The 26,971-nt window shown below is 45.1% G+C and overlaps 1 protein-coding gene across 6 annotated transcripts in view; it reads left to right on the top strand.

Moving 5' to 3' along the window:
* brinp1 (bone morphogenetic protein/retinoic acid inducible neural-specific 1) overlaps positions 1-26,971 on the top strand; it is a 69,165-nt gene that overhangs the window by 32,381 nt on the left and 9,813 nt on the right. The window contains exons 1-4 of one of the 6 annotated variants that reach the window (XM_041073060.2): positions 1,234-1,305; positions 2,088-2,278; positions 8,253-8,422; positions 15,945-16,050. In XM_041073060.2, the coding sequence (XP_040928994.1) occupies positions 2,161-2,278; positions 8,253-8,422; positions 15,945-16,050 (394 nt within the window). In that variant the 5' untranslated portion in view covers positions 1,234-1,305; positions 2,088-2,160. Of the gene's footprint in view, positions 1-1,233; positions 1,521-1,805; positions 1,964-2,087; positions 2,279-8,252; positions 8,423-15,944; positions 16,051-26,971 lie in introns of those variants that run through there. The other 5 variants (XM_029168376.2, XM_029168375.2, XM_055513308.1 and 2 more) reach the window with 5 other exon arrangements.

The following is a 26,971-nucleotide window of genomic DNA, read 5'->3' as shown; positions in this document are numbered from 1 at the left end:
GCAAGCAAACCTCCATTAGATTCCTTCAAGACTGATTGAATATTTTAGTAGGATTAAAATTTAATACCCAGAGAGCTCAAAGAACAACTCAGATCTTCTAAACATGGTGGCTTTGGATTGGTGGAGTGTGAGCGTGTGCACTTTACATTGTGGTTGTGTTATTTTTGTACTTTAGTTTCAGAGCAGAGTTAAATTATTGCAACGCCGAAGCCTGTCCTTTGTTCCTCCCTTGTTGCGTTTGCTGCATTTAAGGTCACACACTTAATGTAATTGGACTCATCAGTCACACACTTACGTCAGCGTTATCATCTGCATGACTTCTTTTTGATTTCACTATAAATCCAATTATAGGAAAATGCTCTTAAAACTATATTTCAGCAATTAGAGAAGTACGGCTCTCTCTGCTTCTACATTTAATATATATATTAATATATTTTTGTGTGCTGTGCATATGATGTCCCTGGCATCGGATGTGTGCTTTAATATGCATGCTCACACCTTTATTTCAAAGTGTGAGCATATGTCTCCCACATCCGTGTGCACACATGTATGTTGGACGTTTGAGAGTCTGCATAATCCAAATCAAAACTAGAAACGTGTCAAAGTAAGAGCAGATGACAACAGTCGCCGCTTCTGATTGAATTAGCATTAAAGGTGCCACCGCTGCAGTGAAGCAAGACATCAGAGGCTCTCGTTGTGCATCCCCGACAATAAAAACAGAATTACATGTATGAACAGTGTGTTATGTGACAGTAACTCAGTCTAAATGTCTTCACGGTGACAGTTTGACAACTTAGAGAAACATACTTACGCGACTGCCTAATCTGAATGTCAGTTCTTTATATCTCAGGCAGTAGATTTAGTCCCACTGTGTTTTCTTTGTACGTTTCAGGCAGCTGAAGAAAACCTGGCATTTTTATTCCTGGGCAGGGATGTTTGTTTATTTTCTGTAAAAACCTCGGAATAACAGAGATGCCTGTAATATCTGTCTTTGGAAACATTTTCTTGATGCACGTCGCAGTGGTTACAGAAGTAAACATCATGAACCTTCACAAACACGCAAACAAACACACACACACACACACACACACACACACACACACACACACACACACACACATATATATATATATATATATATATATATATATATATATATATATATATATATATATATATATATATATAACAAACGATGGGTCACAGGGAGCGGGGTTGATCAATACTGGCCTCCTCGACCAATCAGAAGCCGTTGGGGGCGGGGCCTAAGAACGCTGCAAAGCAGGCGCAGATTAATTGAGAAAGGTAAAGGTATTTTACGTGGACATTATCAATTTAAATCTCTTCCGAATGGCGGAGTTCATAGAAGCAAGTCATTCACGACAAAGCTGAATCTGAATCAATGTAGCACTGTGAGTCTGAAGTATCACCTAAATGCAATACACACCGTTGATTCCAGGAAAAGACTTCGACTGACTACATTGGATGGAGCGCGTGGGTGACGTATAAACCAAAGCAAGGCAAGCTAGCAAATGCTAAAGCTAAGTGGTTAGCTACGACCCACAGGCCGATTAGTGTTGGAAGATGTCGGTCTGAGGAACGTTAGTAGAATCGTAACGAGTGACTTCACTCGCGAGCCTCCGTCCAGACGCTTCTCATATTAATGCGTCAATCGCAGAAAGTCACGCAGTTTAACGCGATTAGGGATTTAAATCGTTGCCCGGCACCGAGTTTGCATTAATAGTTAAATAAATTGATAAATAAAATTTTAAAAGTGTTTCATATATTCAAGTCAGGGGAAAGATGAAACAAAATGACCTTGAGCAGTTGAACTGAAAACACAGTCATAGACAGAACATGCCTGAAAGTGCAACACAGAAGCATTGATTCAGTGTTTCTGTCAGTGAACACATCATCACAGCAGGGTCGTGTGCTGTTTTATCACCAGAATCGTTAAATATGGGTACAACTATTTTTAATGTCTAAAATGAGCTTTGATGTGTTTGATTGTGATCCACTACATGTGCGGGTGAACGTAGACGACAAGTCGTTCTGACGTGAGCCGTTGTTCTGCCTGTGATTGTCAGGGAATTTGCACGTTGGAAGGTGAGGAACACGGCGATTGAGAGAAGGGACCTGATCCGGAACCCCGTGCCACTCATGCCCGAGTTCCAGCGCAGCATGCGCTTGCTGGGCCGCAGACCCACGACTCAGCAGTTTATCGACACCATCATTAAGAAATATGGAACGCACATCCTCATCTCGGCCACTCTGGGAGGTAAGAGAGGTCCACCGGCTTCATTTGCTTCCTTTAGTGCCTGATTAACAGGGTTTAACACATGGTTTGCTTACACACTGACTGAAGCTTCTTCCAGATCCTGAATTGCCTAATTAGGATGGTGCAAAATACGCTAATACTACAATATTAGTTATGAAAATTTAATTGAACTATTATTTATAAAACATGAATTTCGCTCAGGCTTTTTTGTAATAAATTAAATTAGCAATTCAAGATTATGACCGCAATAAGCTATAAAAGATGGATTGTTTCCAACAAGTTAACAAATAAATATTCATCTGCTCATCTGAACACATGAATATCACAACTCCGTGACCCCATATGATTATACTGTGGAGCCAACACACCGCTGTGCCCTAGATTATTCATATGCCTGTTTTCAACAATGTCAAAACAGCTCAGTGAAGCATTTTGGGGTTGAGTTTGTTCTCCAGGGCGTTGGAAAACTCTCCCACAGCAAAGGTGCAGCTACATCAAGGGGACGAGGAAAGCTAGAGACTCGATTTGATTGATTTTTACCCAATTAAAGGAATTAATAAACCTACACAGCCGTTTTATATAACATCACAGGGAAAGACAAATACTGTGTAATGATCTTTTAATAATAGGGCATTTCGGTAAATTAGATTTAGATTTATTTAACAACATGTTCACTACATTTTCAATTTACCTGGTAAATATAAATACCACATGTTAGAGATACTACAGAATATACAGTAATATATTGCACCAAAATGTTTTACAATTTTATTTTCAGTGCCAAAGTTTGACTCAAGTCTTGACTCCTTTCAGAAAGTACTGTATGATAACGTACTATTTTAGCTGCAAAAACAAGAAAAAAGTCTTTCAGAAGTCACATTTAATTCCCAGATACAGAACCTCGCTGCAGAATCAATGCCTCTAATGGATGATTTCATCATGTTGGATGTGCCTCCCAAAATAAAAGTTAAGCACCCCTGCTGTCCAAGTCTAAATATAAACGGCTTCTCCCATGAATCGCTTATCTTATCTCGGGCTCAGAGGGACGCGTGAAGGCAGCGAACTGCAATCGCTTTGCCAATTGCATTATAAAGATATAATTAGTGAGATAATCTGTTTCTTTGCCTAAATCCTGTGTTACATAATTGCATGCGTGAAACATTGCCAGGTAGTTCAGGTGCACCGGTCGTGTGAGATGATGCTGTAATCTCACAATCAGACGCCTCTGAGAAATATTCATGATACTTTGTTAATGCACTTCACACGTCTTTGTTTCCTGGGAGTCGACTCTGAATATTTCTTCGGTGTTAATTCTTCGGCCTCCATTGTTGTTTGCTCACCATATTATCTCTAACCTTGAGGCCATCTTCTTCCACGTTATGGGCCGGTGTTCTCGTGTCCGAGCCGTGGGATTGCCCATTAAAGAACACAGTTATATGAACCAATAAATGTGCCCAGCAGGCTAGTAATGAAATTATAAGAAGCTGCTAATTCTCTCTTTAGCCACCTACTCTTTGTGCTCTCAGGAGTCATTATACCCTTGAGAGCAGAGGCGTGAATTCCTCTTCTCCTAGGTAACTTAGAGTAGAGTGGTCAAGTGTAAAGTGGCCCATTACGCGAGGCCTCCTCTGAACTGAGCAGAAATGGCTGTAATGCATAAAGGCTCACCTGGCGGGTAGGCTTTGTTATTCTGCTACGAGCTCATTGGTTGTGTAAGGCGGAGCAGCTGCTCATTACTGAGGTGATCCGATAAGTCAAGTGACTCTATCTGTATTGAAAACCTGTGAAAGCAGTTATTAGTGTTCATGTTTCTGGAGGTGTTGGTGTGTGTGGCCCTAAGAAAAGCATCTTTGCTGTTGTCTGATACGGGGTCAGCACAATCTGAAAACAAGCTGTTGAAGTAGCACTATGAATGACATGAACTTAACTTATCGTTTGTAGACACGTGCCCAGAGTCAGTAGAAGGTCAAAAACGGCTCACAAGTGGAGGATGAGTCCTTGTTTGCTTTACAGTAGCAGACACTGAAGCTGAAACTAACTTCATCACAAAAGGTAAAATGTAAACACGTTTGCCCTAAATAAGAAATGTTTTAAGGTGAAGCCTTCAGGACTCTGGCTGTTTCTGAAATCCAGATGACCCACATTCTGTACGGCCCCTGAACTCACCACACGATGATAGTCGTCAGATGCAGCAGTTGTGTTGCGCGGTTTCGTTACATGTTCAGCAGGTGTCCGTTTAAAGAATCCAGCTAAATTTCCACCTGCCAGGAAGTGGAGGCTGCCATAGTTAGAGCAGTACGTTATCATTGTGTCACTCCCCCTTCTACAATGCATCAGGTTATGATTGCAGCTACCAGTCTAATTGTTGTGAACGCAGGCTTCGGCTGCAGTCATGTGGAACCTTTAGAGCCTGTTACGGCTGTTCAGTTGATAGCGCGCTGTGAATGTGTCTTTGTGGAGATGAGTTAAGGGGATTAGACAGATAACAGTGCTGATGAGATGCCACACACGTTTGTCTGGCCTTTCACTTATTCTCAGTTCCCTTTAATCGGAAACCTCCTGTAACAGCACATCTTGAAATGTCGTAATTTGCATCGGTGCCACTGACAGAAACGGCAGCAATGAGATACCTTTCATAACTTTTGCACTGCACAAATAAAGTTTGCTCAGAAAGGAAGAATTTGATTTACTTACAAACAGTACAAAACCATTCCTCCTTTTATCCTCATTGAAAACTGGCCTGTTTTAATCCCATGCCTACAAAATGTGTCTGGACTGATTATGCTGCGTGGCAGCTCTAATAAAACCAGCATTTCAGAGGGGAACACGGCCCAGGTTCTACTAACGCCAGTGACTGACAGCGGGTGGAAGTAATTATCAATTACCTGCTGCTTTTCTTGTGCCTGAACGTTTCAGCTGCCTCGCACCACCTGCTGCTGGTTTCACTGTACGTGGACGTCTCCGATAAGGCGTCAAAGGAGGGGAATTTTAAAATGCAGCGTGTGGCCGGCCGGGATCCTGGGCGCACACCGCGTGGGGGGAGACTGAACCCTATCAGAGCAAATCCATCTTAAGAAGACAACGCGACTGCGAGCCCGTGCTTCAGTCGGAGCCGACACTGAGAGCACATTCAAAACATTGAGCTTATTAAACGTTGTCTGATTTGCCCGCAGCCGCTGGGATCCCGTCGATGCAGTGAGTTTATTGACTTATCCGAACCTCCCTGCGCCCCTGAAGCTCTCATACATGACGGAGGTTTCATTTCAAAGGTATTGCTTTTGGACTAGATTTGCATTTTGCTAAAGCTGTGAGGTACAAATTTTACTCCTTCATTTTCTACTTTGAGAGAGAGACACAAATTGCAATTGAACTCACTAAAATTATGTTTTTCCCAAACCTTGCAGTGGCTAAAAGGGGCAAAAGAAAGTCCCATGATATCAGTGAAGTAGCATCAGATCAGGTCAGGCCCGTACCTGGATGACCCAGCGTGTGCACAGCTGGATGAAGAGTCTCTCCGTTTCTATTTTTCATTTTTAAGGTCCGTCTTGGCTCAAAAGGCCGATTCGCCGCCCTCCTTTCCAGTGAATACGCGCTGCGACTGGATCATAAACCTTTTCAGCGCGACCGTCTTATGCATTCAACAGCGCGGACGCCGGAGCTGCTCATCGGAATGACTTGTGGTCACTGAAGCCTGCGGCTAGAGTCCACATGTTGGCTGTGTACTCGCGCCCAGTGAAAGCTGTCAACACGGCTACACAACCTTTTGCCACATTGCACTTGATTTTTTATTTATTTATTTCATTTTTTTTGCTTGCTATTGTTCTGCAACCCACATAAAAATACTGTGCTTAATTGGCCACTAAGAGCAGAGTATCTGAAAGCTACGGCGGCGAGAGAACATCTCCTGCATTAAACAGTGACAATTGGGATGTAGTTGAGAATAAAATTGACTGGATTTATTCTTCTAGTGAGTTTTATGCATTTATATAAGCAACATGCGTATATTTTATAAAATCTCCACATCTGTCCTGTAGAGTTTTGTAGAATGCAAATACATTTGTTATACTTATTAAGCCATATCTGTGTGTTTGTTCCTTAAATCTATAATCCTGGATGTTTAGAAAACACAGTTGAAATAGTTCTTTGTTTTTAAACACCACTCAGCTGTAAACGCATAAGCGCTGCATGAGCTGATTAATTCTGACAGTGCGCCAGCGAGGTGCCCTGTAATAATGTACCACAATGTATTACTTACAGAAAGGTGCACACAGACGACTTTTTAAAGCCACAGAGCTAATGATTTGGCCTGACCCGCAGCAATAACCACAAGGTATTTATGTACAGAAGGCCTCTTTTATGAACACTAAATTTCAATAGGGATAAAAAAAGGGGGGCAGATCCAGGGCTTAATGTGGGACCATTATTCTTGTGCAGCAGTGTAAGTCAAGTGTGGGTAAGTAAGTTTGCTAACCCCCGAGGGAGCGGGAGCGCGGCGGCGTCGGAGAATGGGACCTCTAACCAGGCATGAGACATCGGCCCTGACTTCCACCCACCCCGAGTCACGGTCACCACAAGTTAAGTGACCAATTCCACTGCATCACTCGGGGCCAAGCGAGCGTTCACGGCGCCGGCCGGGGGGAAACCTGAACATATGTGACACGCTTTTGCATAGATTCCGCCGCAGCAGTAATCGTCCGCGGCGAGTCGGCGCCGAGCTCGTTGGAAGCGAATTGATGTTTGCGTTTGCCGCGTCTGCTCCTGCTTCGAGGAGTGAGCGATGGAGGAAGGCGACGCGTGGCGAACGAGCAGCTAAACCGTTTAGAGTGTGTCAACAAACAAACATCGCGTGGAAACCAAAGCAATTGCCTGATGCTCTATTAGTATTCGAGCATTATGTTCTAAGCGCTCAGAATATTCTCAGTCTCTCAGTCAGACTCTCGCTGGAAGGTCACGGAAATCCCAAATAACAAAGTAAATGCACTCTGTTTTGGGGTGTTTCAGTCTCCACTTCTAAGCTTTAATTCAGAGCAAAGGACTCAAATGATGAAATGAGGAATGGCAACAAAGGTTTGTAGCTGGTCCATGTCTACTAGTAGAACAATGGCTGATCAAGAGAGTGGCTTAATTACACATTCAATACATAACAACATAGAAAGAGAAACTACAGGTTGATTTGTGAGACGGCCTCAACTATTTGTGTGGTCAACAGAACACAATAGACACAATAATTGTCTCTATTGTGTTCTAAACAGAGAGAAATGACCTAATTGCTTAATACGGAGATTGTATCAGCACACAGGGTTATTTTAACCCTTCAGTACTCGGTCCAGTTTTGGGTGTGTGTGTGTGTGTGTGTGTGTGTGTGTGGGGGCGTAATCCAGGAACATGCCACAACGTTAAACAGGTACGATCACCCTCAGGAGGAGCCAGCTGCTGCTACTCAGCCTTATTTTCTAATTTTCTTGGCACTAATTAAATCTCCGCACCCGGCTTTTTTTTTTCCACGTGTGCCTTTGTTCCGTCGCAGTCGTCCCTGCCTGAGGTGCAGGAGCCGAAAAAGATGCCACATGATATATTTGATCTCCTCAGGATACTATTTGTGTGGTATCGGGGCAAAAATTCTATATCGCCAGGGCTCTCGTGGAAATAATGCCATCCCAGTGGAGTTAAATCTGGGGACGTTTCTGGGGATTGTGCCAGCTGGGGGATGGAGCAGGGAAATGTGGAGGCTGTTCCTGGAAAACTGGGGCATCTGGTTTCTCAAGCTAAAACCGCTTGCCTTGGTTTTCAGACCTCTGACTTATCTTTTGTGTTAAAAGCTCCACTGGCCGCTGTGATAAGCCTGCGTTGAACGACTCCCGGCGACCATATCTGCAGCGCATGCACATTGTTTATTCAGTGCAACTTACTGAAGCTAATTACTGTAAGTGGCTGTAACGCGGTCACCGACCAACCTTCCGCCTCTTGCGTGCAGGAGAGGAGGCGCTGACGATGTACCTGGCCAAAAACAAGCTGGACCGGAAGCTGGCCAACGCCACCCAGAACGTGGAGGCCCTCCATCAGCTGGCCTCGTCGTACTTCATCGACCGCGACGGCACCATGAGGAAGCTGCATGAGATTCAGATTTCGACCAACGCCATCAAGGTTGGTGAAAGAGGAGGGTGTACAGGCACAGATGTGTGTTCGTGCTGTAAATAGAATGCAAAACTGTTCAAATATTGAAATGCACATGTCTGTCCCCACCCTCCCAATTCAAGCCTGTGCCCTTGTGCAGGACTACAGCCACAGCTACAGTATGTGGTGCAGAGGAACGGAAGAAGCTCACGGTGGAGGTTAGGGAAATATCACTTTTCACACCATATCTCTGGTGTCAAAGTCACACTTCCCAAGCCTCCTCCTCAGGGATATTTGGTGCAGGATCATATTGCTTCCACTGTTGTTAATTGGAGAAAATAGCTTTTAGAGAGAGGCTGCACGAGGAAAACGTAAAGATAATCTAGTGTAGCCCACACAAACCATCTGTTGTAACACTGGAATAAACACCTCACTTTCATTTCCACAGAAACAGATGGCGTATTATACAAATAAATGAAATAGAAAAACGGAAGTACAAAGAGCGAGCGTCGCGATGAATCCACATTAGCATACGCGCTAAAGTAGCGTGATACAGATTAGTTTTGATGCATGAAGTCTCGTTGTCTTGTACCCACTGTGGAATCACCACCGCTTCAAACAGGGAGAAGGCGACAATCAGCAGTGACCACATCAGCGGCATTAAAACACGAATGTTAAAATGCCCCCAAAAACTCATACTTACTTAAACACACTTAGTTTGCATAGCAGCACGTGTCAAAACCTAAAAAAAAGTCCTGTTTTGTTGTTCAGTTGGTCGGCGATTACAGCTAATCTGCTTCTCTTGTGCCCCCGCTATCGTTGATAACCGATAGGAGTCTAGTGAAAGAGACGTGCAGGAGGCTTTGTTAGCTGCCACAGTCTGATTTTACCCAGACAGAGCGAGTTAGCCGCTGTTAATTTCAAGCACCGGTGACCAAAATCATTTAGACCTTCCTTGTCTCCTATGGTTCTACAAACACACAATCAACACAATTCTTGCAGAAAGCTGATGAATGTGGGAGCCACAGACAAACAAATGAACAGGTTTCAACAGGGAATCTAATTAATGACAATTTAAAACAATTGTCAAGTAAAAAACTTTTGCTTGAAATTGTTTTCTAATTAGCTGGGAAATACTTTTCCTGTTTTACATCTGTCTGATGTACTTTCATAGCACATATCTGGTTTCATGGTAATGGTGAACAATGAGATGAGATTACATATCCCAAAGACAAATTCTGCCCCTTGGTGTTCCTTTATTACCTAATTAGTATTAAACGTCAGCTTTGATGGACATCTTGATGGATCTATTGGCTTCTCCAAACACCAGAACTCCCCCAGCTGCTGCTGAGCACCAACACCAACACCCACAATCCAGTCCCCCCACCACTACACACACATCCGCTAATCTCCACCTCCCTGTCTTAATTCATGGAGTGCCGTCCTAACTTTTTTGTTGTCGTGACTGACAAGTGGATTAAGAGACTGTGGCAGATGAGACTCCAGGTAGCAGGAAGTCAAGCATGACAAATTTAAGCAGACCTGACAGTGGCTGCTGAGTCAGTTGCTCAGAAAGGAAAGACAGGAGGCGCTGGAGACGACACACACACACACACACACACACACACACACACACACACACACAGAGGTACCGCAACACTGAGTCGACTGAATATCTGCTCAGCAAGACTGATGGACCTGTAGCATATGTCAAGAGGTGAAGCTTTGTCTGAGTTTGGACAAGGGCTGCAGAGAGACTGGGGACTGAGTTGGTTGGTTAACAGCACGATAGTTGTCTTTCATCTAACAGTAAGAGTAATGGTTGGTTTGGAAAATGAAACAGGTACTAATCAGATGATATAGTGTTAAAAAACATTCTAACTGAGCCATTCCAAAACATTTCTTTTTAAATTTTATGGTTTTCATAATAGATTTAATTGCTAATTCTAATATTCACTGACAAATACTGACATACAAACTCCCGAAAAAGGAACTGATGCGCTCTCATATCACTAGACTATAAATAAAGGCAGCATAAATTGCGAGTCTCCAGTCACGTCGCCAGCAGACAGACAGTGATCAGAATGTGCAGAGGAAGCAAAGTCCTGCAGAAGGCATGGATCTATAAACACAGAGAACAAGGGCTTTGCTCTTCTAATATTGATTCAATATGGCTGTGAGAGCCGCTGTGGAGTGCAACCTTACAAGCCCGATAGGAAAGACGTGTCATTACCGCAGAAATTTCCTGTCTGCCAGTACAGTAGCTAGCTCCACTTTGTCCCACTGAGCTGCTCTATGCAGTAGTCGTACTGTACCGTCCATCGTTTACCCACAATCGTCTCATTTACTCATTCACCCACCCACTAATTTCACTGTGTGCGTATTTTATCAGATGCTGCTCTCTAAAGGTTGTAAGCAAGATACAACTGGTAGAGATTATGCTTCTTTTGACCCCCCCCCCCTTTAATAAAAGATGGGAAATGCAATTAAGGGGCAAATGTATGCAGACGGCCTTGTAAAAATCATAAAAATGCTGAATATTTGGATTCCTGAAATATGCACCAATTATCTGTGGAACAGTAGGTATCAGAATAGACATTAATATATTATCATGAAAAAGAAGAACAACATTCATTAGGTTTTAAACCAGTGCATTTAATGTGGAAGAGACTTGGCTCATCGTACGGCTCCTCTGACGTCACTTCCTAAGAGCTACAGTATGATTAGAGAAACGATCGATAAATAGAGTATAAATGTACAGTAAAGTGTCAGAAGAGCGTTCCAGCAAGCATGGTTTGATTAACTGTGTCATTATCTGACTGCTAATGAGGCAGCAGAACAGTGCGAGAACATCAGGGCGGCCAGCAGGCCACGTAGCAATCACTCTCCGGTGACATCCGACATCTGCGCTGGTGCTGATGCAAAGTTCTCCCGTCACGGGCGCGGTCGCCTCCACGGCGGCGCGGCATCCAAACAAATGTTTGATTGTTATTGGCCTCCTGCAGGCTGCACACGCTGCGCGAGCTGCAACGCTGGGAACACATCATGGACGTCCATTAGGGCTACATGCTACGGAGGCGCGCGTCGGACCCTTAGCGTCGCGTAGCACGAGCCGCCATGCGGGCGTTTCATCTGCACACACTGGATCCTAAGGCTTCCCGCTAAATTAGCAGCCTGACGGAGTACGTGCACTGCAGCCGCCCGACTCGATCAAACCTTTCATTCCTATTACCCGTCTCTGTCTCCCTGAGCCTCGGCGCTGCTTACAGGGTCTTGGCTACGTGTGAGCATTAATCAGCACCGAGACATCCCCCCGCTCTGCTGCCAGTAGCCTCAGCAAAAGCTTTGTCCTTATTTACCTGATATGCAGACACCAATCACTGCAAAATGCATGCGCTTTGTTGATTGAGAAATAAACAGAGACCAGACTGAAGCAGTAAAACCGTGCATGTAAAGTAACAGTCTTTATGATACAGTACAAAACCAGTCTTATCCCCTTGTGTGAAACGTGCCCATTCGTATATACAGTGCTGTAGCTATAGAGTAGCTGCATGTGAAGAATACACGCCTGCACAAACAAACATAAACAAACAAACCGCACACAGCGAAACCACAGCAGAGAACACGTTGGCCCGGGGTTACGTTATAATGAGACCGTACAGTATGGGAGGATCCGCGCTGTACATCATTTATCTCCATGAACGTATCGCAGCTCTTTTATTAAACAAAAAAATATCAGAGAATCCATTCAGCACCGAGGTCTGATCCATTTCTACTGATTCATAAATCACGTTCCACTTCTTCCTGCGCCACACGCGCAGCCGGTGGGGTTGCAGCCCCTCCCTCCACCTTTTAGTCCTTCGTTTACGTGAGAAACCGTTCCCCGACACGGACGTGGTAATATTCTTCTAAATGTTTTATATTATTTGTCACCAGGGTTCCAAAACAAAAGCATATATAGTTAATGCAAATAGTCGCGTCTTCCCGCTGTGAACAGTATCATACCTTGCTGATAGAAATAAATGGCTCATGGTTGTTTGTCTTTCTGTGCAAGCCAGGACTCCAGTGGAGAGGCAGGGTCATTTAGAAATGAAAATGAGATACCCAATGGAGTGTATTAATAGGAAAAAAAGTCAATTTTACAAGCTTGGAGAAGAGTGATTATGCAGGGGGGAAAAGTGTGATTAGAAGGTGAATGTGTGCTCTATAGTTACTTGCGTGTGATGGTGACTGGTGACGAGCCTGCACGCGTGCAAGTGCCTCAAGGTCACCGGTCTGCACTCACACCGGCGTGTAACACGCGTGTCGCCTGATGACGCCGCAGTGCCGAGCGTGGGCGTTCGCGCGGTCACGACATCCCATCGCATTTGCACCGCGTGACCCAGATTCCCGTCACCTGCAGGAGCCACCGGTTCTCGTCGGAGTCGCGCTCGGCTCGATTCAAAGGCAGCGTTGCATGACTTACTGTACGCGCTGGAGAGCCGCAGCCATAATTAATAACAACCCGATGCTGATCGCTTAAAACTAATGAGTTACATTAAAAATGACTTTCACATCTGACGCTAAAGCCAAGCTAATTTTAGCTTTTGTACTCAGAATGCTATAAATACGCACAGGAAGCGCTGCACATACGCCCCATTCCTCATTGGCTGCACCCCCCAGTGTGACTTACAGTAATACTGTAACCATATGTAACGTGATCTGAACAAGGCAGGGAAAAAAGCGCCCTCAGAGATCTTCCACTACAAGGGCTGGAGAGTTACTGAGGAGGAAGTCTCTTCATTTCTGTGTAACCAGAAATAGCAAGTCATTAAGCGTGTGGCAGGTGATGGGCAGATTAGCAGGGCTCAGCAGAGACAATACATAATGAAGACTCGTCAGCCGCACAGCGTTCGCCTCTGTCCTTCTCGCCCGTTATATTGTTTTTGCTTATCGCGCGTAGCTTCAAACCACCTTTTGAGTTGAAAACGCGACTTGGGGGACGCGGTATCGTGCGAGGCTTCGTTTCCGAGAGCGCGGCCCTGGAAAACCGAAATGAGAACGCCGCTCCCATGACAAGTGAGGGGAATTAAAAGTAACGAGCTCCATATGATGAGATGATTTTAATGAATTTGTTAAAAAGCACTTTTATTGCGCCGGAACAGTGGAAGCACATCCATGGGTGATACCTAATACACGCAGCGACGATTTCCTTTTATCTTAATTTGCACAGCGTTGTAATGTCGGATGCTAATGCAAAGCTAATGCTCCTCACACACAGAAATGCAATTAGTGCCAATTAATTAGAGGATTGTCCCTGTTTACTGTATTCATACAGATAGATGAAGGCAGAGGCGTCTTCAGTGACTGGCTCCACTGCCTTTTTAGCATTTTTAAGAAACCGAGGGAGGAAACTTTATTTTCTTTAACTTGGGCCTTTGGGGGGGAAAAGGCACCTTTACTAACAGAACAACCTAAAATCTCATGTGCATCATTTCCTATTTACTCGCCTGATGATTTTCTTGATGACAGATGACAATTACAGAGGATGTTCCAGAACAGTGGTTTCTGACTGTGGGCTGTGATACAGTGTGAACCCGGTGGGATTCCGCCGCTGCGTTCTGCTTAATAATCCAAATCCTCTAAGTCCCCCTCGGCCCACTTCAGTTCTTTGATTGCTCCTTTTATTTTTACTACGTCGTATTCCATTTTCATAATCTGGTGCGCGGCACACTTGTGGTGTTTTCGGTCGCGGAATGAGCCCAACGACTCCTCCGCACTCGTGTCCTAAAGTCGATGGGATTGCAGGGGTCAGGCTCTAATCCGCAAAGCCGGCTGCAACGAGTTCCTCCGCAAGCCGTGCTCATGTTTATGCACATCCATTAGAGCACGCGTGCGAATGCTAATGTAAATACGCCTCCGCCGGTTCATTTAGCCGCTTCGACGCCCGGGAGGACTGTCTGCCGGCGACGGGGGACAGATCCTCGCTTTGCTCAGTCGCCATGGATCATGCGACGCAACCTTTTTAAAGGAAGTAATTCATTCAGCGATAACAACAAAAAGAAAGCGCGGGGGGGGGGGGGTGCACCGTCAGCAGCCGTCAAGATGGTGGAGCGCGATAGGCAGCGCTGTAATCAATCTGCACGTTTGTTTTATTCAGAGCTACAGACTCACACAAAGCCCATTGTGTGAAGACGAAACATGCCTGAAACTGAAAAAAGTGCACCAGCATCATTAAAGTTAGTGAGTAGTTGTCGAATGCTGCAGCCAAATCCGACAAACATAAGTACGTTTAACCTGGAATGAGCATTTGCGGGTCTGCGGTGATGTATTTTAGCGGTGCAGGATTTTTTCAAGAGCAAATTCTCAGACTGCCAACATCTTGTGTAGTCCCTGTCTGTCTCCTCCCGATTCCCCGTCTTTTGCACCCAAACGCCTGCTGCCTGGGGTACGATATACATCTGTCTAATTTCTTGCTTGTCAGCACACCATCTGCTGCAGGATCCACATTAAAGACCGGAGAAATGGCATCGCACTGTCAATCACAGGCGCAGTCACGTGTCCGGACCGCAGGTGGACAGATCGGTCATTTATTGTTTATCCATCGGTGGGAAGTCTCCGCGTCAGGCGGTTTTTATTAGGAATTCTGATTTGTTCCCCGCTTTACCAGCAAGTGGAAACCATTAAATGAATAAAATCCTCTACATTGAGGCAATATGGTGTAAATACAGAAAACACAGACAGAGAACAGCCACACACAAAGCTGAAAAGACTCATTCCAAACAACCGGTGACTTGTAAATAGGCAACAGGAATTCGTGTGTGTGTGAGTGTGTTTGCCTCCCCAGACTCCACCACCCAGCTGGTGACGGAGACGTTACCGCGCTGACTGAAACTGGTTATTTCCCGGCTACTTGGCACGGCGTGCAGCCAAAGACGGCAATTTCTGCCTGTAATCTCCCTTCACCACCTAATTTTGCCTCTCGGAACTTTGTAAAAGTACTATTAGGAACTATTGAATGGGGCCTAATGATCAAAGGGGAATGAGGAGAGGACAGACTTTATGTCTGCCTTTATTTTCAAGTGCAACTTCTTCAAGGTCTTCAGTGTAGAGGCTCTGTATTTTAAAGAGTCCTCTTCACATCTGAATAGCGCCATTCTTTCCTTTGACAGTGGTTTGAGGTTGGCAACAGAAACGACTCCTGTAAAGAAAAGGGCACGGTTCAACAAAGAGTGTCTGTAAAGGAAATTACATCCTTGAAATATGTTCAGCTTGGGCTACTGTAACGACGCACCACCAAAAGGTTTGGTTTAAAATGTCCTTTGTCGATTGACTCCGAGGCTGCACATAATGACTGCGACACGCTTAAAGACTGGTTCCTGCGTTACAACCTGCGAGGACTCTTTGTCATGGCGCAGCTTTTGTCTGTGAATCTGCGAGAATCTGTTAAATACATGGCTAATAGGCCCACGCGCGCCTCATGCGGATTCAGACCCACAAACGAAAGAAGAACGCAGATGGACTTGTTCCCTCCTCAAATGCGGTTTTGATTCCAGCCATAATTCTCCTGCAGGTGACGGAGACACGGACGGGACCGCTGGGATGCAGCAGCTACGACAATCTGGACTCGGTCAGCTCCATCCTCCTGCAGAGCCCGGAGAGCAAGCTTCATCTGCAAGGTAAACAGAGGCGGCGTCTTCCATATGCTGCCCCGGCGTGTCGGGCACCGCGGGGCAAACGGGTCAAACTCCAATTTAGACTTGAAAATTAAAGTCATACATGAAATCCTCATATTGTGGGAGACTAGGGAAACGTTTGTGTGTCTGTGGAAATGAAATGTCAGAGCATTTGTAACTGGGTGATGCGCTGGGATCGATGCTCCCCAGTTCCCTCTGTGGACTGGGACCCCAGCACCGTCCTGCTTGACAGTGATGCACAGTCCAGCGAGGCAGCACTGTACACACAGTCCTGCATTCTGGGATTGACGACGGCGCTTAGGCCGAGCAGAGGTGTTGCCAGCGGGGGCTTTCAACTCATAAATGCTGTCAAGGACTGTGGTGTCCGGAGTTTTACTGCATCTCTCGGGCGCAAAGGTTCCAGCGCTTCAAGGTGAGAATCGAGGAAGCGTTTGATTACACGTTTAAGGACATGGCTGCAAACACCTAACAGCAGCTTACAGTAGCATTCGTTGTAGTTATTTGAATAGACATCAAAAACAAGTTTCAGCCTGACGCTAATGCACGAATGATTAAGTCTCATTAGACTCGAATTAGACAGATCATACATCACCGGATCTAAACGGCAGCTTTTACCGCGCTGTCTTCAAAGTTGAAGCAGTTCCGTCCTCAACGCTGACACAAGTCATAATTAGCTTAAGAGGAGGCCTCGCTCGGAGTGACAGTCAGCCAGAGGCGCCGACTGATGAAAGAACGCGTAACCATGGTCAAATGCTGGCGCATGTGATCGGTTCTTTGATTTATTCGACAGGTACACAGGTTAAGAAATCCAGTGTGTGAATCACAGAGGCTTATGTTGAGTCTAACCCCACAGCCTCCGTCCTCCCAGCTTCCTCTAAAAGTCACAGAACTCACCGCTTTGTCAAAGAAGCACTTTTAAGTCTCCCACTGTTACTTCCTCAAAGGACTCTATAGGTTTTCAGGGAAACGTCTTATTGTCATGCACCAAATGTATTAGCTTTGCGCTTTGAAGACTGTTTTGTCGGCCGACTGATAGATGACAGGCCTGGAAAAGATTCTTTCATTTGGCTGGATAATAACGCCTGAAGAATAGAGGAGCTTCTGGCGATTGGTTTCGGGCTCGGGAGTTTTGCACCGGGGGCCAAATTAACGCGCGTTTGCGTTGGAGCAGAAGGTGAGAAGAAGTGCGGCGAGTCCTCCTGACGGCGCGTTCCGAGAAGAGCGATCGCGCCCGGTGGCGTTTAATTAACAGGACAGTGTCGCCTCTCAACAGCCCCGGCGCTCTTTAAAGCGATGGCCCTTTACCCGCCGATGAAGAGGCATGTAGTCAATGGAGGGCTTTTACTGTCGATGCCGCTCCGATGGATTTAGAAGCAGATCCATTCTGCTAATTCACCTTAACGAACGCGGGTGTACAATAAGCATAACAATTAGCCCCTTTGTCTCACAGTGAACCATTCCTCTCAAACCCAGACGGTTATGTGCATGTATAAATAATTCACCCTCCCGGGCTCCTGCATTTGTCATAGGTTAAGTTTTCATTCAGTCCTATGTTGGTCGGGTAATGCAGACAGAGTTCCCAAGGAACTCTGTCTGCACTGAATATGGATTTTTAATGTGCATTATAAAACGGTTGCATATCATTTATGCACTGACATTAGGATCTGAGGCTATATCCATAGGCTATTTGTTTCTATGTGTCTAACACAACTGGTTCACGGGAAAACACTTTGATATGTGTATCACTGCTCTAAGCATCTCTCAAGCACTAGACATGTCAAAACCTCAGTTGAAAGCTTTTAGTCGTAAAATAATAATAGTTGTGGTCATTTCAACGCATTCAGGTGTTTTTAGTAATATAAATGACTAAATAATTAGCTGGTAGAGCTTTGCTAAATGGCTGCTCAAGCATTAGCAGACGCTTCCTTGTTCAGCTTGGTGTCGCCGGATCAGCAGGGGGCCGCGCGGACGTTTTACCAGACGCGAGGAGGTGGACGAGGTTTCAGGGAGTCACACCGGCCGACGGCGCGGGTCCTCTGCGCGTGGCGACAGTGGAAGCGAGTTACTCTGAGTGGTTCGCTATAACAGAGAGGAACATAAGTACAGGCTATGTGTCTGCCCCGGGAAAAAGCTTTTATTCGGTTCCATTCAAAGTTGTAGAGGGCGGCCGGCGTGTGTGTTTCCATGTAAGACGAGCGGAGATGGGTAAGTCAGTGCAAAGCAGGCGAAGGCCAGAAGAGCATGTGAGGCTCTGATGCCAACTCATTGGTAATGTATGTGTGATAATGGACTCTCCTGGTTCCACACCTCTTTCAGCTGCGACATAGGTCTCCTGCATTGTGACAGCACAAGCTACGAGCGCTTCCTCCATTGTCCTGTGTCCCCATTTAGGCCGGAACCGCGGTCGATAAATGAACGTGCCAGACGTCTGATTAGGAAACAGAACACAGACGGGAGAAATGGAGTTTGATCCGAGGAGGATTTGTGCTTGTTTGTTTTCCCTTTAACTCAAACAGATATGGAAAAAAGTTAATGTTGAGTCATTTGCAACAGCCTGCGTTTCCCTCAGCAGCTTGATCACCCTGCATTCACATGGTGCAATTACAGTGCCTGACAGATTTAGCGTCTGCCTTGAATGCTCTTTGCAGTCAGTCCCCCCCAGAAAAGAAAGATATTGTCCTCTCCCTCGACAATATAGCACATAAATGAGGAGCGAGACACCGAGAGGCCCAGCACCGCTCTAATAAGCCCTGCTTTGTCTCAGCACAGCCAGCGTGTGTCTCCTCCCGAAACACACTGACCTTTTACCAGACAATTAGCTAAAAATGCTACGTTTTGGCATTTAAGCTGGGGAGGAGTCACACGTGAACCGTGTAGGAAATCACCATCACTGGCATCGCCATCCGAAATACAGGAGAAATATGCACATCATGCAACTTTTATTTAGCGTTACAGTAACTTCAACTGCCTCTTTACATGGACAAGATCTATGTAATAATGTGCGCTGATGAGAAAAAAAGAAATGAGATAAAATAAAAAAGGAACTAATAAATGAACACAGCTTGACGGGGTTCAACCACCTCTTTGCACATGTGTTATTTTTAACTTTTCTGCACAATATGATTAAAATAAAAAGTGGCAGCAGCATCAGGGCAGATCGTCTGAATCAGGGTAATCAACATGAACAGATACACAGATCTAGAGAAAGATTAGTCAGGCCTGTAACTGCCATATGGCAGAGAGCCTGTCCACACGGTGGGTCTAAAATATGTCATGGTCGGACAAACTGAAGTATGTGTTCTATATTTTTTTTAATAATTTGAAAAGAGTCCACTATTTTGATAAAAGTGATCACACATCAGCCCAGGAAGGAACGATGGCTTTGGAGGGAGGTTAATGAGCAGATGATGTCACCGCCTGCGTTCAGTACAGTAAGAGTGAGAACAACAAAGAGCAGCTGACTGGCACACGAGAACATAACGAGATCACGACAGCCCCCGTGTCCCGGGTATTGAAGGTATTTGCGTCACTGCACTTCTATGCCTTCTACGTCTGCACTGGGACTGGCCACGAAAGCACCACCAGCAGGGAAACAGACACGTTTTCAATTCTACTTTTAGAAGGCGCAATTGCAAAATCACATACGGTGTTATGCACATTTCCTGTTTGTGATTGTGCGAAGCACTTGACATGTCGTGTGTGTGTGTGTGTGTGTGTGTGTGTGTGTGTGTGTGTGTGTGTGTGTGTGTGTGTGTGTGTGTGTGTGTGTGTGTGTGTGTGTGTGTGCTGGTATCTAGCGAGCCAACATGAGCCATTTTCTCTTTTTGTCAGAGATTGCTCTCCTATTTTTATTCTGTCTCAGTAATTCCACTGCCTATTTGTCTTTTTTATTCCTGCTGTGCTGTTTTGTCATTTTCATTTATTGCTTATATGCTTTTTTTTTCACGCAAAGTTCTCATGAATGACAAAAGAGTGTGCTTTCCGGTATCCATAGAAATGTTACATTATATGTGCATATTTTGGGTTGGAAGTGCTGGGGGGCAATTGTTCCAGCTCTGCCTCCTTCAGTCGCATAATCTTCGGTTTCATGATTGAGTCCCCTTTAGTGTCAACTTCCAACCACCAACGGATGTGTCAAGAGGAACACAAAGTCAAGGGCGTCCTCAAACACGACTCTCTACAAAGACAAGACACCTTTCAAAGCCGATCGCACAACCACGAGCAAGAAGCACGGAAACCATTGTGACAGATTATCCAGCGAATGAAATAAAGTCTAACCAAAGCAAAATACACAACGAATTGCAAGATGTACGTTTCTGCAGGAAGGTCAGATGTGCTGTTTACATTAGACATGTATCACTTAAACCAAGCCAGGCTGAAGACCGTCACCCACTTGTCGCCCTGTTGGATAAACACAACGTGTGGTCAGCGGCCTCTTGTCTCTTCACCCACTCATGATTCACTGATTGGTCCAAGTCAAGCGCCCGCTGATTATCTGTGGTCATCAGCCGTAAGTGCGGAGCGGCTCTTCTTCATGCATTATGCCACAGCAGCCTCTCAATCTTCTGGAGATGAATAAACGTATAACAAGCCTAATCTAGCCCGGCTATTTTAATTGCTTATGAATTAAATAAGAGAGTTCTATTAGTATGCAGCAGCATGTGAGCTACAACAAGGCGGCAGTAATAGAAAACCCACTCCATTTCATTCTTCTAATTAAACTTTTAATCATGCTTTTCTTTTTTTTTTTTTTTTTGAGTTTGGTCCAAGCCTTTGCATTTTCTCTACCTCGAGGCGAGCGTGCAATTGCTGAAATTTGGCAATAAAGAAATAGAAGAAACTGATTGCAAACACGCAGCCAGGTTCGTCACTGCCTTGTTAGCGATTCGCCGTGGTCTGAAGCAGCCTCGTGGTTCCGACGCGGCCCGGGCCCGGGTTCCCCGTGGTGGGGGTGCTTCCTGGAGAGGCTTCCTCCTGCCCCCCCCGCCCTCCTCGCCCCCGCGGCCGGCCGTCTGTGAGCTGCAGATAACGGCACGCGGACGCGACGCTCCCCGGACGCGTGCGTTCAGACTCCAGCGCCGCAGCGGAGTCTGACATCAAGGGAGTCACCTGCTGAATCAAAGCTCCGAGTCAGAGCGCTCCTCTCCCACAGTTTTGCTTTTTAATATGTTTGGCAAATTAACCGACACCTTGTGCTTCCTCCTTTTTTGTTTTTCCCGAACCATCATTAGAATTAAACATGACACCGCAGCGACTTTTCTTTTTTCCACATTAGATTTCATGCATGACTTGAGTGAGCTTTGATGTATTAAATATGAAAGTCTTCATTGCAGAAACCTAATATGGCTGTGCAGCTTTTAGCTTGGCAGTTTGGCATGTTTAGCATCTCAGTGCCTGCTAATCATTGATCCCGACCCTGTGTTCCTCTGTCGCCCGACATAAATCTCACTGTAACCTTCCACACCCCAGCGACTCCGAAGACGATATGCAGCAGTTGACCTATTTATGTCACAAATTATCAGCTGGGCTGAAATCAGATCCCCCATCGTTACCAAAAGCAATAAGTGTTCGCAAAGACTTAACTTTTTAATAGATCCTCTGGTTCGTTGGAACATGGGCATATTTTATTAACTCTGGTTTGTTTATTCTCACAAGTTTAATTTGAGTGAAAGATCTGCAATATTTAGCTTCGCCACACTTGGGATATAAATACGCTTTTGTTTTCCCACATTAATTTGTTCTTTATTTGTTTGTCCTCTCTCCAGGCTAAAGCTTAGAAACCTGATAATATTGGCTTTGGCCGGATTCTCACTTCCTGCCTCCGCTGGGACGCGGAAGTAAAAATAGGCTGTTTAGGGGTTAGAATTAAATGAGAGAGAAAATTAGCATGTGGTAGTTAAATGTTTAAGCTCAAGTTTTCCTCGGGGCATAGAGGAAAACAGTCACACGCTGATATTCTAATTTCTCATCTGTTTATCATCGATTGGCTTTTTTGAAACGATTTCATCAATAATGAAATTGGATTGGAACATTGTTCGGGTAATTTGATATCCAACATATGGATAGAAAACTCATATTGGATATTGAAATGTGCACATTGGTTACATACAGTATATTAACTGGCCCAAGGAAAGATAAAAGCCCTGGAATCTCCACAAGCCATTATCTCCCAGGGCTCCGACCACCTCCAATATGGCCGTCGTAAATTAGAGCTAACACAAAAGCGAGCTAATTCGCTTCTTTCAATCCCCACCACATGTTTCCCCTCGCTTCTCCCTTTCCGTTTTTCTCAAGAGCCTATATTGGAAGAGCCACGAGCCTATCTTGGAAGATTTATGAATATGTTAGAATAGCCTGAGCCAACAGTTTTCAAAGTGGTGAAGTGAAAATAAATTAAACCGGCCCTGTAGGCAAGTCGTGCAGAGAGTGATGAATTAGATACTCATTGCTCTGTCGCCCGATGCCTGTCCCCCCCTTCCTCAAGTGAAGATGCTGTAAACATCATGTGGAAGACAAACACGCAGAAATCAATTAAGCCGGTTTTGATGGTGGGCTGATTTGGAGACTTAAGTGTATTTATCCACGCCACATCCTTGAATACTAGGGAATAATTTACACAAGACATGGAGGGCAGGCGCTGGCTGGGCAGCAATGAGCTCAGGTCCTGGTATCAACCTCCTCCCAGCTCCCTCTGTCTCACCAGCGCTGCTCTTTTATCTTTCTTCATAAATCCCAGACACTGTGGAAAATTGAAAGATCTGTATTTGTTTATGACTTTTAAAATTCCGGCCGTATCCCATGGCTTGTCAGGGAGGTGGTCTGAGGTCTTAAAGCACCTCTCGGACAGGCTCAAGCACCGGACCGGAGCGGCTGTGTCTTTTATGAAAACACGCGTCTTCGCCGCCCAGAGTCCAGATAACGCCGGATCATTTTTCAAGACGGGTGGCAGCGCACATTTTTCCTTTCTCCCTAACATGCTGAAACCTCCCTACCTGATGAAACCTTTCCATGTTAACCTGGAGGTCAGCTTTCAATTGGAAGTGGTCAATCAAGAGTAAGTTTCCATTTGGGTCAGCATGACCATAAATCTCCTTTCTGCTCCGCTCACTCTTGCCAGCTGCAGGCTGCCTCGGTTTTTCCACTCGGCCTGTTCTCTCTGTCTGACAGAGCGTTTCATCAATTGATCGGGGGACTCTTTAATATGTTCTTTGCGTCTGGGAAAACGTCAGCGTGCCAACCCATGTGATTTGCCATGTGCTGTATATGCAAACAATGAGTTAAAAAAAAAGACATCAGCAAATAATTACACGAGAACTTTGGTCTCTGTGTAGCTACTAGAACTGTACAGAATCATTGCAGATAGGATCATCATTCTAGTCATCGACTGGTTCCTTCACAACATATTTGTGGTTGCTGTTTAGCTGCATAGAAACAAGACGGTTGCATCATAATTTAGAAAGATTCATAAATAACAAGAGGGAATTTATTCCCTGCCAAATGCTACGTTACAGCAGATTTGATGATTTATTTACCGCAAACTGAGTTTTCCGGCAGACTGTTGCTGTATTTAGTGATGCCTGTTAAACGTCTATAGTAAATCTGGGCTTTTGATCTGAGACATGCATTCAGCACGTCTTGACACTTTGAGGGCAGTTGTGTCTTTTATAGCTGAAATGGAAATGTCAGGGCTTGTCACGCGTCTATTCTGCTTCTCTCATGGGTCCTTGTAAAACATGTGACTTCTGCAAGGGCCCACTGAGGATGTGTTTGTGCTTGTACATGAGCGTATGGGTTTCTCTAAAGTACTGTGTGTGTGTGTGTGTGTGTGTGTGAGTGTGTGTGAGTGTGAGTGTGAGTGTGCACGTGGCTCCTCCATGACATCTCAGCCGCCGAGGCCCTGCTGCAACCGCTGTGCAGGGACACACGGCAGCGCATGACGTAACAGCTTGAGCGGTGCAAGCAGCCAAAACCAACCACCTCTCTAATAACACGCTAGGGGAAGTTGTGACACATCGGATTTCTGGGGTGTTTCATTATATTTCTCAAATTTATCTCGAAATTACTACATTTAACCCGCCGAGTGAGCTCGCCAGCTTCCTGTCTGTATTCTGGCTCTGCTGTCTGTGTTGAGGCTTCAGCACCATGGACAGCTCCTTCACCATACATCCTGCCCTGCTCACTCCAGCAGTCGCTTCAGTTTGCAGGTTCAGCTACTGCTTGTTTTTTCCAGGAGGCAGAAGCTGTGGATGCCAAGGCGTTTACACGCAGTACGCGATTTATGCTTTCACACTGATTACTGCACCTCCTTTTTGTTACCGGGTTCCTGAATGGGTTCTTCAAAGAGAACGGCCTTTCTGTTGCACACAGATACAGGGTGTATCACATATGCACATGCAGTCGCTTGTATGTTAATGTGCGCTGAACGGGATTCACCACCACTCCTTTCTTTCGCAATAGGCATGTCTAAACATCATGAGAAATAAAAATACACAGCATTCTTTCGCAGCCAAAACATCTTCTTTGTTCTGCACAAATGACATGGAAGTATGTTTATCATGAAATTAGTCATTGTGTTCAACAATTATTCCCTCAAACAAAAAGATTGCAATGCAACACACGGCGTCAGCGTTCCTGTTTGCCTTCTAGAGTGCTTAAAACACTTATCATAATCTGCAATAATCTACTCAGCACCGACACAGCAACACATTATCCGTTTGAATGCTAAGTACACCTCATTCAGAACTTTAAAAAATGCTAACATATTCTGAGCGCTGAGAATAGCTCTAGTGGAACATGTTATCCTCTGTCAGGCCCAATACACACACACGCACTGTCAAAGACCTAAAGCGCTTTATGCAAAGCAATGAAAAGTGGATAAATAGCTGCTTTGGCTGCACCTTTACCCTATATTTAAAAAAAAATAAAATAAAAATAGGACCATGAGTATGAAATGGGCCATCACAGCGAATTTTCAGCCTATATGCCCCGTTCTGCATTACGTACTGTATCTGGGGATCAGCAAGGCAGAATGGGCAGCCCTGGACCCGCCGAGGAAAAAAAACTGGCAGTCTTTCAGTTTAGAGGTCTTTGGTTTTGTATCATGGCTGCAACGATAACCTCCAATGGTAATTTAATGCCCCCATTGAAGTAATGCACTTTATTGCACCAGTGAATTAAGTAATGATTATTTTGCGAAATTGCGGCCACACAATGGTCAATTAATCTTTAATGAAACTGTAACTTATGAGGCGGAGCGTGGCATCGCAATAAGCAGGCGACCGCTTGCCAAGGCAGTTACAAGGCTCGGTTGCAGCCCCGCGCTCGCTGTCCGTCAGCATGTTAAAGTAGAGCTCTCCAGAAAGAGACGTAATGAAAAGGCAGAGTCACAGTTGCGGATTCTCCATTTTTAGTATTCATGGAATGTTTGAGGGCCTATATCCTCGAACGTACGTGAAGAGAATACATCTGCTTCTGATGTATGCAATGAGATTAAGTGCCATTTTGAGGCGCTATTTATTTAGAGCGAGCCAGGCATGGGGGTTGCAGGGAATTATGTGCACTGACAGAGCATGAAGTTGGAGGTTATCAAATGGCTGCATGGAAATTCCAATATGCACCTTTCATTTCATCAGCAGCCATTTAATGGGGGTAAGTGTAGCTCCCACCTCCGAACATCATGTGTTTTTCCTAACAAATACCTGGCTCAGATCCACATAAACCAGAACTTCATCATCCAGTCCTGCGCTCTGTCTTCACGTTACTGTACTAAGGCGGCAAAGCTGTTTTTGCTCTCATTAGTTTCTCATTTCATTTTTGGCCCGAGGGCCCCAATTTTCTGACTCGTTCCCCGCTGAACTAACAAATGTTGACGGATTTACTTTTGCCGCATGACATCATTTCCACACCGGAGTGGGAGGACAAGACATCGCATTTCCAAAAAACATGAGTACGTGCTCGGCGGGAGAATGCGGAGGGGCGCCGGAGAGGTGAAGGAACTGGAATGAGGAGCGTGATTGATGGAGTGAATAAGAGCCAAAGGATGATTGGGGACGAGTCAAGGGGCACGAGCACGAGTGTGGTGGGAGTACGAGTGAGTGTAATGAAGTAAGACGGACGAGATGTGTACAGAGACAGAGTAAGGAGTAAAGTGGAAGGAGCAGGGGGACGGCAGGAAGTGGAAAACAAGAGATTGCAAGAGTGATCGCCCTGAACCGACTGTCAGCAACCTGAATGATTCCTTTGATAACTGCCCGTGTGTTTTGATGGCGCGGCTGGAGAGCATGACGTATAGTAAAACAGAAGAAGGATGGAAGGCGAGACGAGGCACTTTATGTTATTGTTCACCGGGCCGCTGGCACCGGCACTGTCAGCGAGCGGCGTTGATCCGTGAACTCGCCATCTGGAATCTCCCACAAATCACATTAAAGTTTCAAGCCCAGATATACATCAAGCTAAATGAATATTGGATCCGGGGGCCGCAGACAGGCCTGATGGAGAAAAATCCAAGCGCGGCCCAACTCTTTTGTGGTCAGAGATGCTCCATCCAGCCCCTTCCCTCCATCTGTTCCCCCTCTCACTGATGGGTCGTTGTTCGGATGACGTGGATGTAGAAGAGAAGTCATTGATATTCAGAAGATTAAAGTGATAGAATTCACCTCTCGGTTGTATCTATACTGTAATATATATATATATATATATATATATATATATATATGGTATAAAAAACTGTATTTTTACTGAGTCTTGTGTTTGCAAATGCCATAATCAGTGCAACCATCTGACTCTGTGACAACACTCTCGAAATGATTCATGCGTACAGTATGAAATTATGTGCATACTTTTCCCTGGGTCTCTGCTACGTTTTGTTGATTTTGCATAAACAGATTCCTTTTTTCACCTTTGG

Source organism: Betta splendens, chromosome 12 (assembly GCF_900634795.4).
Source record: "Betta splendens chromosome 12, fBetSpl5.4, whole genome shotgun sequence".
Classification (NCBI taxonomy): Eukaryota; Metazoa; Chordata; class Actinopteri; order Anabantiformes; family Osphronemidae; genus Betta; species Betta splendens.
This window is presented reverse-complemented; position numbering and strand designations above follow the sequence as displayed.